Genomic DNA, 21,040 nt, shown 5'->3' on the forward strand with positions numbered 1-21,040 from the left:
ACATAAACCTATGTTACACAATACCACAACATATAATTTAACACAATTAGGCAGGAACCTATGGTAGTTATGTTGACATGCATTCTTTAGAAATCAGTTGGATATTTATCGGCAATCCAAACAGATGCTTGTCCCTCTGAGCTTCTAGAATTCTTAGACGCCGTGTTGAGAAGGATGATGAGCATGGGGCACCTGACCGACATATCTAGTCCCACAAGAATTTAAGATTAACTGTGATGTAAAAAAAAAAAGTGTAAAGAAGCTTACTATCACTTTATTAAATGCATATATATCCCTTAATTAGCTAATAATAAGGGTCCTGAGAACATACAAATTCTACTAGATAAGACCAAACAAATGTGTGAAAATACACTTAAGAGTTAAATGTCAGGACTACAAAGCTAATCCAGGGCGGTAGAGGGCTGGAGGTTAAGGGAAGTCTTGCCGTGACCATGGCAGAGGGGAACTGGCTCTGGAAGAATAAAGCCTACACCAACAAGAAGTACACAGTCTATTCTCCCCCCAAACTTCCAATTACATCTTCTTTAATAATGCACCCTAAGAAGGAAAGCTTCACATGCACCTTATACTGCTGAAAAACCTGCTGAATTGCTGAGCTACATGACAACTAATTTCTGAGGCATCCCCACAGAACATCCAGCATTTTCCAAGGTTCAGCCATTCTCTGGCAAGGTAGCAAGGCACAGAGCATCAACCGTTTAGCTCCAGCTCAGGATTCCTGTCTACTACGTGGCGCCTGGGTGGCTCAGTTGGTTAAGCCCACTGGCTCTTGATTTGGGCTCGGGTCATGATGCCGTGGTTTGTGAGTTCGAGCCCCATATCAGGCTTTGCGCTGACAGCATAGAGGCTGCTCGGGATTCTCTCTCTCTCTCTCTCTCCCTCTCTCTGCCCCTCCCCTGTTTGCGCATGCTCTCTCTCTCTCAAAATAAATAAATTAACACTAAAAAACAAAAAGAAATGCATGCCACAAGAGGTGCCACCTTTAGCCACAGTTATTCACGTGTCAGTTAAGACGGTGAATGGCACAATAAATACAGAGGCACCAAAATAAACCATGATCCTGGCCAGTGCCGTCCGCTGGAACTTTCTGTAATGGCGGCAATGGTGTGAACCTGTGCTGTCCAATACTGGAGCCACCAGCCACGTGTGGCTATTGAGCACTTGAAATGTGGCTCGTGAGGAACTGAGAAGTTAACTTTTTAACTCCATTGGATTTTAATGGAGTTTACACAGCCACCTGTGGCTCCTGTACTGGACACAGCAGGCCAGAACCATGGGGCCACTCCTTTAGAAAACTCTCTCAGAGACGTTACGTGCTAAAAAAAATAATAATAACATTTATTCATTTTTTGAGAGACAGAGAGACAGTATGAGCGGGGGAGGGACAGAGAGAAAGGGAACACAGAATCCGAAGCAGGCTCCCGGCTCTGAGCCATCAGCACAGAGCCTGACGCCGGGCTCGAACTCACCAACAGCGGGATCATGACCTGAGCCGAAGTCAGACGCTTAACCGACTGAACCACTCAGGCGGCCCACGTGATAAATTTTTATTACTAATTATTCCACTCACTCCTGGTGGAATAGTTTCCTAGGAACCTCGTTTGTCGCAATGACTGGATGGATTATTTATCTGATTTACACTGGTGGGGGGGGATATTTCCACTGTCTATTTAGCTATTAATAAAATTAATGTAATAATTATGCTCTTCCTCATGAATCCACAGAAACCATTTAAAATTTATGTTGATCAATATTTGATTAGCCTAATTATTTAAAGGAGAGCCACACTAACAACAATAAAGCTTAATTTCCTTTAGAAAGTCTAGAACTGAGACCAGCCCTTTCTTCCGCTGATCTGAAGGAGCTGTCAATGTTATTTGCCTCGTTCTTCTTCGCCATGAAAGATCTGCTTTCGGAAATACACTTGGAGGAGACAAAGCAACAGCTCTGTATCAGGGTTACCAGGACACAAATGACAGAAGAGAAGAGACAGGTCCCGTCCCCAGGGACTCCTGTTCGATCTTTAAACTTCTTCCTCCCATTTGGGTTTCTCTCTGGGAACTCTGCAAGCTGTCTCCTACCCATCCTGGAGGAACAGGACACAAAGAAAGACTTACATGCGAACAAGACAGCAGCTCCTTCATGATGTACTTGTCATAAATTTGCCGGCTCCTGCAAAGGCGGTCTTCTTCATTCTCAAGCTTCTCGTATTCTTTTATCTAGATTTTTCAAAGTTAGCATGGTTAGGTACGTCTTCCCAGAAAACTCGCTTTATTAAAAGATATTACTTGCCTGGGAAAAACCACTTCCACAGGAGATTAAGGCAAATTGCTGAACCCGCTACTCCACCGGAAACAACCACTTCTAATGTTAGAAGAATGAAGTTGGGATCATTTAAATGCAACTTGAAACATACAAATGAGTTTTTTCCTATGATGAACCTCATCACTTAAATTTAGAAGCACAATATCAGGAAACAAATATTGCCATGGCTACAATTATCTTACAATATACCAGCCCGGGACCATTCATCCTTGCCAATTCTCCTTTCCAGAGCAAAACCCATTTAAATCTGGCTGTAATTCAGTTCTAAGACTTATGACGGGGGTCGTTCTCACTCAGCTACGGCATTACAAAACAAAAGAAAAAAAATATATATATGTATTGTCACGATTCCTGCAAAGAGATTTTTTTTAAAAAACCAACTGAATGTTTTAGAAAGGCATTGACCCATAGAAGCAAGCATTGGTTTTTCAGGTTTGAGCTTCAGCCGCACAATAAAGTGTTAACAGACAGGTGCCTTCAAACAGTCTATACAGGGAAGCTAATCGGAATGGTGAGGATAAGCCAAATAATAAAAATATGCTTTAGAAACACTTGCCTTATGTCGAAAATGGCCCCAATCACTCCAATCTGATAACAGAAGCTCCTGCATCAGAGGAGTTGCTTTTATTTATTTACAGAAATACTGTTAATCCAAAAGACAGGAGAACGAGAGCACAAATGAAATACGGAGTTAGCAGGAAGACTGCAGCAAAGATCTTCAATATAATCATTAATTGCTACGTATGACTTACTTTTGGGAACAAAGCGTTTTCAACAGACAGACAGTTGTTTACATGGACTTTTCACAGTATCTGAGAGTTCTTTATTCCGGGATGACAGAACAGAAATGAAAGTTACCTTTTTACAGGATAGGCTGGGTTAGATCATTTTGAAATCAAAACCAGTAAATCCTAGGAGAATTTCCGATAAAGACAGGGCACAGCTGGCAGGGAGTGGGTGTGTGTGTGAAATACTGAGGTCCCGGATGAGGGCCAGCTGGTTGACACCCAGAGAAATGACTGGGGTCATCTTATTATCCTGAAATACCACCAGTGTTACAACGAGGTGGCTGGGATTCACAAGTCTGTGACTGCCAGGGCTTAGAATGGAGTCTTGTTGGAACAGACAATGAAGTCTCCCTTGAAGGCAGGCGGACTGGGGTAGGCTATACCCCACCCAACCAGAAAAGACTGCTCGAATGAAGCAGCAACCCAGCAATGCTGGCGTAGCCAAAGAATCCGGGCTTAACGACTGTGAGTCAATTCAGAAAAACAAGTCTAAGGAGTTCAAATACCATGCTGGATGCAAATATGGCAGCTGTGAGGCAACAGAAACCAGACACCAAAATCCGAAGTAGAGTCAGAAAACAAACAGAGGATCTGGCCTGGTTGATTACTTTTGTTGTTTTAATATTAGGTAGGTCCGTAGGTCAGTGCAGAATTCTGGGATAGAAGAGGTTCATGGAAACGTTTCTGCCTAAACAAGTAAATGAACTCAAGAAATTATAAGCCTTCATGGAATTATTATCCTAGATAACAAATGTAATGAAATATAAGTCTATGTTCCTGGGGGCCTCAAAAGCAAGTTGACACCTGTTTAAACAAATGCTGATGCCATGGGAAGTTTTCCATGAACTGTAGCAATCCGACCACATGGAACATTCTTGTTTCTCGGGCAAATGATATGCTGAACCACAATACTAGCTTTATTAAGAGCCTTGTAGCTCATGAACTCCCAACCTGAACAACAGAAAAGGTAACTCTCAGTAGGCAAAGTAAGAGCCTCAAGTGTCTGTGGCTGTAATTCAAAATTCACTTTCTATTATCAGGAGGACCACTAACTAGAGAACATGCAGTCAACTATCTGTCAATCTAGCCAGGATGATCTTATTGTAGCCTATGCATGGAAAATGCCACACCTCTAACTGGGGCAGTTAGGTTGACCAGGTAACCTGAGCAGGCAGAGACCTGAGTTCAAGGTGAAAAGTCTCCCCTTGCGCAGGCAAGAAGTGTGGTGGTCATCGATGACGAACGTTCACTGATCGTGTGGTCCCGTTCTGCCTGGGTGCTTACAAAGTTCACAGCTGAACACGCAGCCTCAATAACCAGAACCCTAAGGGCAAGCAACTTCTGGTCCCCAGCTCCACTTTCTTACTACCATTTCGTTGAGATGGCCTTGTAAAGCCACTGATGGCTTCTGCAACAACTATACATTCTATACTATACTATACGCTCACCTTCGTGAGGGATCAGAAGTACAAACATAACCGGGAAGGAGCACCAAACAGAAGCTGGCAAGTAGGAGAGGATATTCTCGAAAATAAACAGCAAGAGAGAGGGAGCTCCAAAATTCTGTGTGTGAAAATTCTGCCAAGATCTCTGTTGGACCCTATAATGACCTGCGAGCATAGCAGATCCAAAGCAGTCCAGATAAGGCTACAAGAATTGGACAAGATTCGGCTGTTACTCATAAGACAGAGCTTTTGAAAACTGAGTTCAAGTTAATTGCTAAAACAAAAAATCACTACCCTTTCAAGAAGCATACAGAATTTAGAGTACATATCTATAATATATTAATCCCAATGTACAAAACACAATCCAAAACTATCCTACACATCGGGGCACCTGGGTGGCTCAGTCAGTTGAGTGACTATTGATTTTGGCTCAGGTCATGATCCGAGGGTTGGGGGATCGAGCCCCATGGTGGGCTCCACGCTGGGTGTAGAGTCTGCTTAGGATTCTCTCTCTCTTTCCCTCTGCCCCTCTCCCCAACTCAATGCTCGCTCGCTCTCTCTCTCTCTCTCTCTCTCTCTAAAATAAAGAAAGTAAAATAAAAATAAGAAAACAAATTATTCTACATACCAAGAAACAGGAAAATGTGGCCCACACACTCTAAGAGAACAGACCATAAATGAAGACCATTCTGAGATTACTCTGGTGTCGGAATTATCAGACAAGGATTTGATGCAGCTTTATAACTATACTGCAAAGACGTAACAGAAAATATACATAAAATGAATAAAAAGATAGGAAATAGCAGAAGAAACATATTAACTATGGGCAAAACCAAATGGCAATTTTAAGACTAAAAAACACATTTGAAATAAAACCTTCAATGGATGGACATAACAGAGATGCCAAAAGAGTCGATGAATTTGAAGAAAGATCCATAGAAATTACCCCCACAGAAAGAAAAACTATTTGGGGAAAGACACTGAATAGGGCAGCAGTGATATTCAGTATAATATCCAAAAATCAAATACACATATAGTTGGAATCCCAGAAAGAGGGGAAAGAGAGATTGAGGTAGAAAAATGCTTTAAGGGGTGCCAGGGTAGCACAGTCAGTTAAGCATCCAACTTCTTTTGTTAATGTTTATTTATTTTTGAGAGAGAGAGAGAGAGAGACAGAGAGACAGAGAGAGAGACAGAGTGCAAGCAGGGGAGGGGCAGAGAGAGAGGGAGACACAGAATCCGAAGCAGGCTCCAGGGTCCAAGCTGTTGGCACAGAGCGCGACGAGGGGCTCGAACTCACAGACTGTGAGATCGTGACCTAAGCCGAAGTCGGACGCTCAACCAGTTGAGCCACCCAAGCACCCCAAGCATCCGGCTCTTGAGCTCAGCTCAGGTCTTGATCTTAGGGTTGTGAGTTCAAACCCCATGTTGGGCTCTGCCCTGGGCATGGAGACTACGTAAAAAAAATGCTTTAAGAGTAATGGTCCAAATTTTACCAGATTTGATGAAAGATAATAAATTTACAGATTTCAAGAAAGTCAGCAAACTCTACAAAGGATAAACAAAATATCTAAAATTACTCCATTAAAATACAGATTGTCAGAAATGGGGGAGGGGGTGCTGAGCAAGATATTTTTATATTTGTCTCAATGAAACACACTTAATATATAAAAACACTGGTTGGAAGTAGAAGGGGAAAGATGTATCATGAAAACAGGAAGCATAAAGAGACTGAATGGCTACATTAATATCCAGTGAAGTCGTCTATAAGACCAAGACTATGACCGACAATGAGGAGGGACATTTCATAGGAAAACACATAACATCATAAACACATATGCACCTAATAACAGAGCTTCAAAATACATTTTAAAAATGACGAGAAAAAGAATAGACAATTCTACAGAGTTGGGATATTTTTATCACCCTTCTCTCAGCAACTGATAGAACAACTAGATCTAAAATCAGTAAAGAGGGGCACTGGGGTGGCTCACTCAGTTAAGTGTCCAACTCCATTTCAGCTCAGGTCATGATCTCATGGGTACATGAGTTCAAGCCCTGAGTCTGGCTCTGTGCTGATAGCTTGGGATTCTCTCTCTCTGCCTCTCCCCTGCTCGTGCTCTCTCTCCCTCTCAAAATAAATAAATAAACTTAAAAAAATAATTTAAAAACTCAGTAAAGATGCAGAAGGTCTGTCCTATCAACCCCTTTAATGTTAATTGATATTTAGAGAATATTCAGTTAACACTCCCATCTTAAATTTTCCATGGGCTTTAGAATAAAATATGAATTTGTTACTCTGGCCTCCAACCCCATCTCCCTCCTCAACCTCATCTTATCTCACACTACCCCACTCCTCTAATCCACTATGAACACACCTTGGTGGTCTAATTTCAGTTCCTCAAACATGCCAAGTTCTTTCCCACCACATGAGGGGCTATGTCTTAGCCCCGTTCAGCCTAAAATGCTTTCTCTCCTCCCCCTGCTCCCATCTCCAAAAGACTAGCCTCCTTGTCAATCAAATCTCAGTTTACATGCCCACTTTTCAAAGAGTCAGTCTTTCACCCATCAGTGTAAAGTGGCCCCCAAGTCACAGTACATCACATTCAGTTCTGAGTCTGTTTTGAGTCACTGCATAGCAGTTATTACTTCCTGATACATTTCCTGTTATTTATTGCTTGTTTATTGTCTGTTTCTCTCGACCAGAATAGAAGCTCAAGGGGGAGCAAGGGCTTTGTCTTGCTCATCCAAGCAATGCCTGGCACTGGCGGCTGACGTATACTGGTTGAATGAAGAAAAGTCTACGGATTAACTTTGCCTCTGATCTTATATTTATTCTCTGTTCTCCATAATTTATTTCTAAATCTAGGTATATTTACATATTTTAATAAGCTGCCTCCAAATCTCACTGGAACAAGGAAGCAGAACCAACACACTGAGCAGTAACTATGCGTCAGGGAATGTTCTAGTGTCCTGCAGTCACACACACAGCCTTAAGAGACAGGCACTGCCACCGCCCTAAATCTTAGCTGAGGACACCCAGGTAGGTAAGCTAGAAATCGACTGCCCAAGTTTACATAGTCAGAAACTGGTGGAGTCTAAAGCCAAACTTAGGTGGGCTGAATTTAGAGCTGGCGCTCTTAACCACTAAGTTACAGCCTCCCATAAACAGCATGTTACAGATACGGTTTAGAAAGCAACTGTCCATCCAGCAACTTATCTGAGCCTCACAATCAGCCTGTGAAGCAGCAGGTGATGATCGGTAACCTCGTTTCACAGATGAGGTAACTGAAGCTCAAATATGAAGCATCCATACTGTGTGCTCCTCAAGTACAGGAACAGTGTACCCTTCACATTTATAAGCTCCAGGTCTGAAACGCAGATGCTTCAGAGATGGCTCAACGACTGGCCCCACATCCCACAGCAAGTGAGAGGCGCAGCTATACCTAGAGCCTCGCTAGGCCTTCTATGAGTCAGATACAGATGACGATGAATGCCAATTACACATGCAGAACAAGTAGGCATAGATTAAGTATCACAGAGCATTACAGACAACAAATGACGTGGGAATCGAAGATGTAAGCAATCATGGAAGACTGGGCTAGCTGTCCAGAGAAACTTGTTAGCAAATACGTAAAGTGAGCTAGACCTTAACAGTAGCTAGGGAAGGCAAGCAGCATTCTAGGCTGGAGGAAGGACATAAGTAAAGAAAAAAAAGAATGTGCTCCATGGTTAGTGGAAGTTCTACATAAGAAGGTAGTGAAAGATAAAGACAGAGAGGTAGGAAGGTAAGTAATAACTAATATAGAGATATGTGAATGTCAGGATAAGTTATGAGGCCTTAAACATGCTGGAAATGGATAGCCACGAAAAGTCTGGGGACCCAAGAAAATGGAAGTACAACATATAAAATATACATTGCAAGATATCTGACAAAAAAGAGTCTTCTAGGGACTGGGGTCATACAACGGCCTACAGAAATCATCAGACTGATAAAACCAAGGGCACAGAGAGGAATTATTGATAACCTCAGTGCTTAAAGGCTGTACTAATTTAGAAACCTGTATTTGAAGCCCCAAGACTGGATGGTATCTTCAATAAAAGAATATAGAGCAAGCTCCTGAGGAGCTTTGAAGAGTTATCCTCCAAAGCGATCATCTGGTAAGTTAGATCCATTGTGCACCAAACAAGAAGACAGGAGTGAAGAGCTGGAAGCACACCAACCAAGAGAAATTCCAATGTTTAAAAGCTCAAACTGAAACACATCTGCAGTACTCACCGCCATATTGGCAAGAAGTGCTCAAGAAGTAACCCAAGTAGACTGCCCACGTTTCAACCTCGCAAAAGTTATGTGTTAAAGATTTCCCTGTATTTGACAAGGTGATTTAGTACTTGCTGAAACTGGAGAGGTGAGGCTTTTAAGAACAGAAAAAGAAATCTCTGACAGATGATGCTGTGATACTCATCCAGATTAGAATTCAGATTAAAATAGCAAAAGTTACAGCACAGTGAGTAATATCCTTCTGATTTGCCTTATTTTTTATATCATGCTAAATGTACATCATCATTTGACCATTCTCCCTGGAAATACATTAATATGATTTTTAAAATATCAAGTTATCAAGTATATATATAAAAAAATTTCAAGCTTTATATATGATCCAGGAAGAAAAGAATATCCCTCCAATTTTCAAACTTGTACAAAGATTACAAGGAGTCCTAAAATGCTTGAGGATAGGATACATATGTCCTTTTTAATACATATTTTAATTTAAAATATTTCCTATTAATGTTCTAATTTCTTCTTTGACTCATAAATTACTTACAAATGTATTCACTTTCAAGAAGTCAAGGATTTCTTAGTAAACTCTGTTATTAAATTTGAGTTTAATTCCACTGCGGTCAGAAAACACCCAGAACAATTTTGATCTGGAAATCTGCAGGAGTTTTCTTTAGGGCCCAGCAAATAATTTCTTTTGATAAATCTTCCATGTGTCCTTTAAAGAAGGCAAATTCTATTTCCGCTGGGTGCATCATTCTATATACGTCACTTAGGTCAAGTTTATTCATCCCTTTATTAAGATCTTCTATATCCTTACTAATTTTTTTGTCTGTCTGTTCTATAAACTCTTGAGGAGTGTATGCTAACATCTCTCACTAAGAATGTAGACTTGTCTTATTTTAGGTCTGTCAATTTTGGCTTTATATATTTTGAAGTTAGCATTATTTGTACCCAAGAAGTTTAAGATCGTAATCTTGACCCCTTTATCGTTACGAAATAATCTCTAGCTCCAAGTAGCGTTTACCATATATTTGGCCTATACCAGCTTTGCTTTGGTTGGTATTTGTATCTGTGCGTCCCCTTCCATCCTTCCGTTTCTAGTACACTTGTAAGCAGTATATAATAAAGTTCTGGTTATTTATCCAGGAAGGCAAAGTTAGACTTTTACTTGGGAGTATTTAATCCATTTACATTAAATGTAATTACTTATGCAGACGGATTTATGGCTACCATCTTATTCTTTGTTTTCAATTTGACCTATCTAGTTTATGTCCTTCTTTTATTCCTTTTTCCCTTTTTTATGAATCCACTATTGTCTTATTCCATTTTCTCTCTTTCAACTTGTTAGATATATACTTTTTACCCTTATAAGAGCTGTCTTAGAGATTACAATATGTATTCTTAACTGATTACCAGTCAATGCAAATTATTACTTTTACTATCCACCCACCTTCCAATGATCCTAGGATCTTAAAACATTTTAACTTCTTTAACCCCTCTCTTGCTTTTTGTGCTATCATATATTTTAGTTTTACATATATTTTAAAATCTAAAAGCTCTATTATTTTGCATGGTTAACATTCATTTATATTTTACATAGATGTCACCCTTCATGATGACCTCATTCCTTCCTGAATTTCCATCTGGGATTATTTTCCTTCTGCCTGAAGTATCTCTTTTTAGTATTTGTTGCAATGCAGGTCCAGGACTGACAAAATTCCCTTAGTTTTTCTCTGAAAATATCTTTATTTCACCCTCATTTTGAAGGAAATTTTTGCTGGGAATAGAATTCTAGGTTTTCTTTTTTTTTCTTTCATTACTTAGATGGGCACTTCACTGCCTGGTTTTTTGTTGTGCTGTTTTAATCATTTGTTTTAAGATGTCACAGTCTATTATTTATTGCTCTTTTAAAAATAATGTGTCTTTTTCCACCCTCTGGTTGCTTCTAAGAGTTTCTCCTTGTCACAGGTTTCCATGGTGTTACATTGATGTGCAAAGATAGGTTTCCTTTGTAGCCCTTCTGCTCAGGGTTCTAAGTACCTTGAATCTGTAAGTAGCTGCCTTTCATCATTTTGTAAACCTCTCAGTATTATCTCTTCAAATATTGTTTCTGCCCCATCCCCTCTCTCTTCTCCTTCTGGGATTCCAGTTCTACATATGTTAGACCTTTTAACCATGTCCCACATGTCTTTAACATCCTTATCTTTTTCTTTTCTATATTCTTTCTTTTCTGTGTTTTAGTGTGAGATTATCTACAGACCTGCCTCCCTATGTATTAATCCTGCCTTACATTGTAACCAACCTGCTATTGATTCTAGTCATTAGGTTCTAATTTCAAATATTCTAGAATATTATATCCTACATATTATGTATTCTACATAATATTCTAGAATATGGATTCTACACAATATTTTAGAATATTCTACATATTATATATTCTACATAACATTCTAGAATATGTATTCTACATAATATTCTAGAATATTCTACATATTATGTATTCTACATAACACTCTAGAATATTTGAAATTAGATGTTCTAGAATATCCATTTGGTTCTTCATAATAAATTGAGCTGAGATTCACTATTCCTCCATTTTTTCTTCTTTTCCTCTATTGTCTTAAACATGTTATTTAGTTATTTTTTAAGTACTTGTTAGCTCAGTATATGAGAAGACTCAATATCTGAGTCTCCTATCAGTCTGCTTCTATTACTTTCTGGGTCATATGATCTTGTATCTTAGAGGTTCAATAATTTTTTACTGTGTGCTGAATACTGTAGGGTCTCTCTATATTATCTTTCACCTGCAAAAACAGGACACAGAGGGTTCCACTTGTACTCTGCTACACAGGTGGGGAGAGGGCTCATCACCCAATATGAGATGGGGCTGGGCTGGGTCTCCATTTTTGTAGGACCCCGTCACCTCTGGTTTGCCCCTATTCCCAAGGCATGGCTCTTCATGGAGTTCAGTGAGATGTCTTTGTCAGCACTAGATTCAGTCCTGCCCATACAAAGTTTTCAGATAGGTCTTTGGCCTCCTGTCCCATCTGGCCTCAAACCTTGACATAAATCTCAACAGGGAGAGTAATCACATGTTTGGGGCTCCTCCAGTCTCATTTGTTTGTTATTCTAGCCCCAGAAACCTCTTCTGGCTTCTCTGTCTCCCAAAAGCAGTGTTCTACCTGGGGCCAAACCTGGACCATCAGACGAGAGTCTGGAAATCAGCGGCTGCCCCACGTGATAAGCAGCTACAGATCTTTAGTGTAAGTCGACCGCTCCCTATAGGGTTTTCATCTCTTGCCGGTTCTGTTTTCAGACTCCTGCTACTGCAGGTCCATATTTCAATACAGCGCCATAAGGCTTGGGAGATTTCAGTGAGGCTTCCAGAAGCTCCTGGCCTATCTCTTCAGCGACCTTCCCAATGTCTTACTGGGAAAACCAGCTGTGTGTCCGAGGCTCCCCTTTCCCACCACGTCTCCCAATTTGTCACTCCAGCCATGTGTGACCGGAAGATGTTGCTACTTTCTCTTTCACTCAGTAGCAGCCCTCTGCCTCAGCGTACGTTTCCAGAGTCAGTAAGTTTCTGCAGAAAATCAAATCACTGCTGATCCTCAGCGTCCCTCTCAACAGTAATCCCTCCTCTAGAATTTTAGTCCAACTGTTCCTAAGTGCTCCCAGAGCACTCCAGCGCCTTTAAAAATAGGATGTTCATAGATGTCATCAGTATCTATAATCAACTACATATTATACCTTGTACTACTAATTATGGTCAATGAACTTCTTCATATTTGTAAGATACTTAGTAGTCTCAATATTTTCCAAAGTACAGTCTAAATATGCTTTTAAAATAAAAGCATCAGTAAAACAGTTACTTCTTACCTCTTCATAAAACTTCACCTGAGGTACAGCTTCATTAATTTCATTCAAACAAAAATCTTTAAATAGCAAGAAACCTAAAGGAAAAGAATAAAAAATTTCAGGGTGGGCAATATGTTGAATTTTTACCCCACAGGGTGTTTTCAAAGTAATATGTTTATACCTCAACCTCTTTCTCTCCTACCTTAAAAAATAATAATAAAGACTTCAAAGGGCTAATTATCCCCTAGAAGGAAATACTCTGGGTAAGGTAAGAGTACCACACCCCTGGCTCCTTGCTTTGGGGTTCCTTCTCTACTGGCAACCCCCCTCCCACTTTTAAAACCTGCATGATAAACAGAGCCAGTGATCAATGCTCCTCAGGGCTACTGGTCTCTACAGCAAACAGAAGAATCACCCAAGAAATAAGAGCTATGGGTATAGTGTAAGTGTTGGTAAGAGTCTTCATAAAGCTAATAAATACTACACCCACGGAAATAGGACCGACCTCTCCTAAAAGGCTTTCAAGACCTTCCCACCAGCCTTTCCTCTTATACTTACTACCTCAAAGTCCTTCAAAATCCCCAAATACCTTGTGCCAAAGCAGACTACCCACTCCCAGATCGTGCTCTGCTCCTTCATAGCTCCAAGCCTCACCTTTAAGCAATCAGCCCCTTAAGAGTGGAATACCACCTCTATTACACAGTGCCCAGTACACAGCAGGAGGCCACTAGATGTTTGTTGAACAAATGCTTATTTACGTAACCCTTCCCACATGAGTCTGTTAAAGTGCTTAGCATACTCCAACCGATTATCTAACTTATAAGTCATACCCGCCCTGGCCCCGGCATTTGCAAACCCAATGCCTAGGTTAATGCCTGGCACATAGTCAAGCCTAAATGACTGAACGAAGTTGACTAGGACAGGGTGATACCAGGCCGAGGGTGGAGAGACTAAAAGTCAAAAACAACTAAAAAGTCAAAAAAAAAAAAAAAAGTCAGAAGGAAGAAGGGACGGCTGGAGGAAACAGAAGTCACAGATGGGAACTGAAGGAAAGACTCAACGAAGAGTCTAAGACGTAGGGAGAAGGTAGACCAGAATTCCCCAGGTAGGACAGAGAGAGGCGGAAGAAGCAGATTTGACAGCTTTCATCTGAGGTTACCTAAGGAAATCACGTCACTTGAACCTGTCTGTTACTGTTCCATACATTCCCCTCCACAGTTCCAGGAAGATGACCTCTGAAAATGGTAGATGCTCACTGACTGGAACTAGGAGAAAGTATTAGGACCAGGCCAAACCAACTAGGGTTGGCTAAAGACTGGCATCAGCGACATGGTCAAGCTCACCTCATCTCCAGGCACTGAGGACACCCTGACACATGAAGCCAAGAGGAAATTCAGGAAGCAGACAAAGAGGAAGAGCTGACGAGGCAAATCTCTACCTGTCTGCACATTAACATTTTTATTTTAAACACGAGCAACGGTTATCTTTTCATACTCATGGCATTTCAAAGTACGTAATTTCAAATTTCCCTTGGCATTTCTTCTTTGACTCATGGGTCACTCAGAAAAATGTGCGGTTTGAGTTCCAGGTATTTTGGGGCTTTCGGGTATTTCTATGATACTGTTTTCTGTTTAATTCTGCTGTGGCCAGAGAACATGTTCGGTAGGATTTCAATGCTTTCAAATTTACCGAAGCTTGGCTTTGGCCCCAAATTTGGTCCACGCAGGTGAATGCTTCATGGGCGCTCGGGGGAAAAAAAGGGTATAGGGTAGAGTGTTTCGTTAAACAAAATAAAAAGGCAATGAGGCCAAGTTGGTTGACAAGGACTGTTTAAATCCCTCCTCCAAATCCTTACTGAAAGTCTCCTTATTCTATCCATTATCAACAGAGGACTGCTGATATCCTCATCTGTACTTGTGGATTTGCTCATCTTTTTTCAGTTGTGTCAGGTTTTGGTTCATGTATTTTTCTATTTTGGGGAGAGAAAACTAAAATGAGAACTGACGCTATTTTTGATCACATGAGAGATGTTTTTGCGACGCCTAGACGACAGCACGAACTAATATGCATCTACACCGGCCACCGGCTTTGGGCTGAACTTGGAATCAAGGGGAGACTGTTCGCCATGGCCCATCATGCCCTCTGGAATCCAGGCTTTACTTTCTCCTCCAGCTTGGACTGTTCTCTCCCAAGCTCACTGCGCTGAGGCCGTGGGCCTGCGTCCCATGCGCTCTTTAACACTAAACTTGATACGCTCTCCGGGTTACCAACTTGCTGTCTGCCCTGACCTTGTAGAGCTGCAGAGATCAGCTCAAACACCCCCCCCCCCAAGGCCTGGTAGGATTCTCATTAATTTTCATTCTCTTTCTCTCTCTCACACACATGCACATGTAGACACACATGTGCACATACACACATGTGCATACCACACACTCTCTACGGCACTTGTGGCTAGCACAAATGATCATGTGCATATGTTAGTTTACTTCTTTATTACCTACCTCCCCCACAAACACTGGAAGCTGCTTATGGAAAGACCATATAGGTCCTATTCTGTACCTACATACGCAGGAACAAGACCATCGTGACACGGACGGAGTGAGGGAGAAAGAACCAAGGAAGGAAGGAAGACTGGGGTCGGGGGGAGGGGGCGGGGGGACAACGGGAGATGAGGGGCAAGTAAGGAAAAGAGAGGAGGGAAAAGAAGGAGAACAAGGGAGAGAGGGAGATGAATGAATGCACACCCAACTACAAATGTTTCTACCTGCTTCTTTAACGCAATTTCCATTGTCAATGTGTGGGATGAGCCAAAGAATGACTGTAACACTCTACAGGGAAAAGCCCCATGATTTTCCTTATGTCTGCACACAAACTGAAGCCCTACTTTCTGTCACAGCAGCTGTTAAAATGGAACAGCAAGAAGAAAGGTATTTTGCCTTCTGGATAAATTCTAGATCACTGTGTTATAGGCTGAAAGCAATTTCCCTTCACTGGGCTTAAATTACACACACACACACACACACACACACACACACACACACACACCACAAATGTAGCATTTTACAGATTAGAACCAAAGCTAAAGGGCAAAAATAAGGAAAAGTTTGCCTAACAGATTCACTTCATCAGTGTGCTTTCTCCAGATTTTAAAGAATAAAAAATAGTGACCTGATACCTGCTTTTACTAGATAACTGTGGAACGTGTTTACCCCTATTTTTATATTTGGACCACTGCAAACTGCCTGAATACTGATTAACTTTGGGGTGTATATAACATCCAGAAAAGGTAAACCACCCCAATTTGTCACAATATTTTGCAAAAATTAGGAGAAAGAACTGTATTGCTTTTTATGAAATACCAATGAGAACTTTTTATAATATACAAATATAACTTTTATATTGCTTTTTATAAAATACCAATTAAGAACTTTTTTAAAGTATCAAATATAAATGTCTATTAGAAATTCTGAAATGTTACCTCCTCAAAATTTTTCAAAGGAGAAAGAAAAATGTGAAAAACGTCTTACAAGAAATAATGTCCGTGCCACGTTTTGCCAAGGAGATTCTAACACTGGGAAGGACAGACTGTGTAATTGTAAAAGCGTCTACCAATATTGACTGATTTGACAAAGCACTTCCTGAGTATCTACTAAGAGCCACAGTGGCTCTACACTGGGGATGCAATGGTGAAGATAAATAGAACTTGTCCCATAGGGGCTTATGGGTTGGCATAAGGGGCAGAAAACAAAGAAGTACACAAAATAAGTGCAATTTATGATAAATGAGATAAAGGAATTTTAAAAAGTGCTGAGACAGATGATAAAAAGAAGGAGATGAATGTCCATACAGAACGCCAATAAGACCCCTCTGGGCTGTGACATGAACAGAGTACAGTGTTTCAGGTTAGAAAAGGCTAAAATGTTTAATCTCTCTCCTATTCAATAATGTATTACAGGTCTTAGCCGGTGCAATAAGGCAAGAAAAGGAAATAAGTTATTCAAGATGGAAAGAAAGGAAGAATTAAAACTGATTCTATTCATAGACAAGCTGGTTATCTATACAGAAAATCCCATCTACAACATAACTACCAGGATATATAAGTGAATTTAGCAAGGCCTGAAGGTACAAGGCCATTAGATAAGCATTAATGACATTCTGATATGCTCACATCACAATTTTACATTTTTATTTATTTTTGAGAGACAGAGCACCAGCAGGGGAGGGGCAGAGAGAGAGGGAGACACAGAATCCGAAGCAGGCTCCAGGCTCCGAGCTGTCAGCACAGAACTCGATGCAGGGCTTGAACTCACAAACCATGAGATCATGACCTGAGCTGAAGCCGGACGCTCAACTGACTGAGCCACCCAGGCGCCCCATCACATCACAATTTTAAAACAAGTCCATCTACAATAACATCAAAGAATAATCAATACTTAGGAATACATAAAGAAGAGATATATAAAACTACTCTGCTGAAAACTATAGAATATTACTAATAGAAATTAAAGACCTGACTAAATAGAAAGATATACTCAGTTTATTGGTTGGAAGCCTCAGTCTTGCTTGGATGTATGGTCTCCCAAAATTGATCTTTAGATTCAACACAAACCCAGTCATAATCCCTGGAGGCTTTTTTTTTTTTTTCAACGTTTATTTATTTTTGGGACAGAGAGAGACAGAGCATGAACGGGGGAGGGGCAGAGAGAGAGGGAGACACAGAATTGGAAACAGGCTCCAGGCTCTGAGCCATCAGCCCAGAGCCCGACGCGGGGCTCGAACTCACGGACCGCGAGATCGTGACCTGGCTGAAGTCGGACGCTTAACCGACTGCGCCACCCAGGCGCCCCCCTGGAGGCTTTTTAAAGAAACTGACAAGCTTTCATTTTAGAATGTCTAGGGAAATGCAAGAAACCTAGAATACCCAAAACATGTTGAAACAGAAGAAAAAGTCCAAGGACTTACACTACCCAATTCAAGACTCATTACACAGACATGGTAATCAGTGTGGTACTGGCATAAAACTAAATCAGTGGGGCAGAACAGAAGATCCAGAAAAACTCCCTCCCTTAGATGGGCAACCTATTTTCAACAAAGGCACTAAAGCAATTATTGGGAAAAGAAGGTCTGTTCAACAAGTGGTGCTGGAAAAACATCCAAATGCGGAGGGGGAAAAAAAAAGGAACCCTTGCCTCATGCCTTATAAATAATTAAATTAAGATTGATGACAGAATTAAATGTAAAAGGTAAAACTCTAACACTTCTAGAAAATGTATAGAATACCTTCACAGAAAATATTTACGCAGAAGATTTCCGAGGCAGAACACAGAAAAAAAATAGTAAATTAGACTTGATCAAAATTTAGCACTATGTTCATCAAAAGACAATTAAGAAAACAGACCGGCCACTGACGGGATAAAATATTACAAAAACATAAGTCTGAAAAAGGCCTTATGTCCAACTTATATATAGTTTTTTTAAAAGCCTCTTACACATCAATTTTTAAAAGAAAACCACCATAAAAGAGTGCATAGAAGTTTGAACACTTCACAATGGAAGTGATACAAACGAGCATTAAGCACATGAAATGGACTCCACATCGTTGATCATCATGCCAGTGTAAATTAAGTCACTTTGAGAAACCACTGCACAACAACTTGAACGGCAGAGCTAAGAAGACTGACCATACTGTAATTGTTGGCAACCAGAACTCTCGTTCGCTAAGGAGCATATACACTGCTTTGGATTCCTCATGCCTCTGAATCCACAGGCCAAGAAGGGAGTCGCTGTGTGGGCTGGGGTGACTGATCCAGGGGACATTGAACTGCTCCTCCAGAGTAGAGGGAAGGAAGAGTATGTCTGGAAAACAGGAAGGAGACCCCCTCTCTCCCAATATGGCCCTGCTCTGTTGTTAACGTCAATGGAAAACCACAAGAACCCAATTCAGGCAGGTTTGCTAATGGCCCAGACCCTTCAGGAATGAAGGTTTGGGTCACCCCACCAGGTAAACAACCATGACCAGCTGAGGTGCTTGCAGAAGGTAAAGGGAATACAGAAAGGGCGGTGGGAGGGGGTAGTTAGGAACACCAGACTGTGAGTAAGCAGATTGCTCTCCATAATGGGGTTGGGAGCCACATCATTCAGGGAGTTGAAGTCCAAACTAGAAGAAAAGACCAGTCTCACGTGAGCAAGAAGAAATTCTGCCAGCAGCCAGCATTCGGACTCCACTTGCACATCAGCTCTCTTGGGGCTTTTGAGCCTGCCAGCCCACTCTGCAGATTTGGAATTGCCAGTCTCCATAAACACAGGAACCAATTTCTTATAATTAACTTCCCTCTCTGCGTCTGTCTGTGTGTCTGTGTCTATGTCTCTCTCTTTCCTTCCCTCTCTCTCTCTCTCTCTCTCTCTCTCTCTCTCTCTCTCTATATATATATATATATATATATATAACACACACACATACATACACATACATACACACACACCCTATTGGTTCTGTTTCTCTGGAGAACACCAGGCTAATACAGATGTTGAGCACGCTGCAGAATGTATATTCACTTGGGAAAACAGTCTGAAAGCCTCTTATAAAGTCAAACACACACTTAACACACAACTCAGCACCTCCGCTATTAGGTATTTACCCAGCGATAATATACGGCTCCAAAAAGACATACATGAATCTTCATAGCAGGGGGGTTCACAATTTATTTGAAATAATCCAAAGTCCGTCGACTGAGGGATAAATAGTCATCTTTTCACGCAAAGGAAGGCTAGTCAGCAATAAAACAAAACGCTAATACATACAGCAACATAAGTAAATGTCATTTTCCTTGTCCGAAGATGCAGACATAAAGGAGTATATACTATAGAATTCTCTATATATGAAGTTCTAGAACAGGCAAAACTAGTCTGTAATTTAAATAAAACAAGAAAAGGGGACATGAAATTGACCGGGAAGGGCATGAGGGAACTTTCTGGGGACGGAAATGTTCTGTGGCTTGATAGAGGTGTGGGTTATGCGGGTTTATGCATTTATCAGAATGAAACTGTATACAGTACTGCACGTAAAATTTACTCTAAGCAAATATTAACTCTAGCTAGTAGGTTTGCTTTTCACAGTAGCATGAGTTGGCAGTTCTAAAACTATTCATGATGTGTTCTAGGCTTCTACAAACGAGTAAATACACTGAGGGTGACAGGAGCCTTCTTGGAAAAGGGATAAAACAAGGAAAGAAAAGAGAATGTATACTGTACTAAAGGATCGGAACAGGGTATCCATTTGAGATCCATTTAAAACAATTTTTTTAATGTTTATTTACTTTTGAAAGAGAGAGAGAGTGAGAGTCGGCGAGGAGCAGAGAGAGAGGGAGGCACAGAATCTGAAGCAGGCTCCAGACTCTGAGCTGTCAGCACAGAGCCCGATGTGGGGCTCAAACTCGTGAACCGTGAGATCATGACCTGAGCTGAAGTCGGACGCTTAACCGACTGAGCCACCCAGGCGCCGCTTGAGCTCACTTTTTTAACCAGCTAGACAAACAGATATACACAAACAGACATACATACTCCTCACTCTTTAGCTAAGAAGACCTAGAAGCAATGAACACGTCTAGCATACAAGTTTGGAGGCTCTAAACACCATGGTCTATTAAAAGGAACTACGATCCCTTGAAGAAAAGACTGGTTGATTCTACAGCAGGGACAGTGAATACCAAGCTAAGCTCTAGACATCTTACTACCCCAGACAGTAGGACAGTGCTCAAAGGATGATGGGGACATATCAACGGGACACAGGAACCAGCTCGAAGAGGCTCCCACTAGCCAAAACTAGGGCAACTAGGACATCAAAATAAATAATATTGTAATGGATTATTACCACTGGCTAAACTAAGGATCCATGAGTCCATACTGATAGATGGATTGGGGAGAGGGGCAGGAAAGAAAGGAAGAAAGAAAGAAAGAAAGAAAGAAAGAAAGAGAAAGAGGAAAAGAAAAAAGAAAAAAGGAAATGGAAGGGAGGGAGGAAAAAAGGGAAAGAAAGATAGAAAGAAAGAAAGAAAGAAAGAAAGAAAGAAAGAAAGAAAAAAGAAAAAAAGAAAGAAAGAAAAAGGAAGGATGGAGGGAGGTAGGAAAGAAAGGAAGAAGGAAAGAAAGACAGGGGGAGGGAGGGAATGAGGAAGGGATAAAGGGAGGGAAAAGGTAGGGAAAGGAGGAAGAGGGCAAAGGAAGATGGAGGGAAGGACAGAGGGAAAGCTCTTCCTTAGAGACAAATGCCAATTAGCAGAAGGAATAATGGAGTATACAAGTCAAGGCGTGCTAAAACAGAG

General features: G+C 41.0%; 1 protein-coding gene across 2 annotated transcripts in view; it reads right to left on the minus strand.

Annotated features, from left to right (window-relative positions):
• GRK3 (G protein-coupled receptor kinase 3) overlaps window positions 1-21,040 on the minus strand; it is a 131,712-nt gene that overhangs the window by 57,597 nt on the left and 53,075 nt on the right. For both annotated transcript variants that reach the window (XM_047826891.1, XM_047826890.1), the window contains exons 3-4: window positions 12,741-12,814; window positions 2,139-2,240 (exon numbers count right to left, since the gene is read on the minus strand). In XM_047826891.1, the coding sequence (XP_047682847.1) occupies window positions 2,139-2,240; window positions 12,741-12,814 (176 nt within the window). The remainder of the gene's footprint in view (window positions 1-2,138; window positions 2,241-12,740; window positions 12,815-21,040) is intronic.

Source organism: Prionailurus viverrinus, chromosome D3 (genome assembly GCF_022837055.1).
Source record: "Prionailurus viverrinus isolate Anna chromosome D3, UM_Priviv_1.0, whole genome shotgun sequence".
NCBI classification, from domain to species: domain Eukaryota; kingdom Metazoa; phylum Chordata; class Mammalia; order Carnivora; family Felidae; genus Prionailurus; species Prionailurus viverrinus.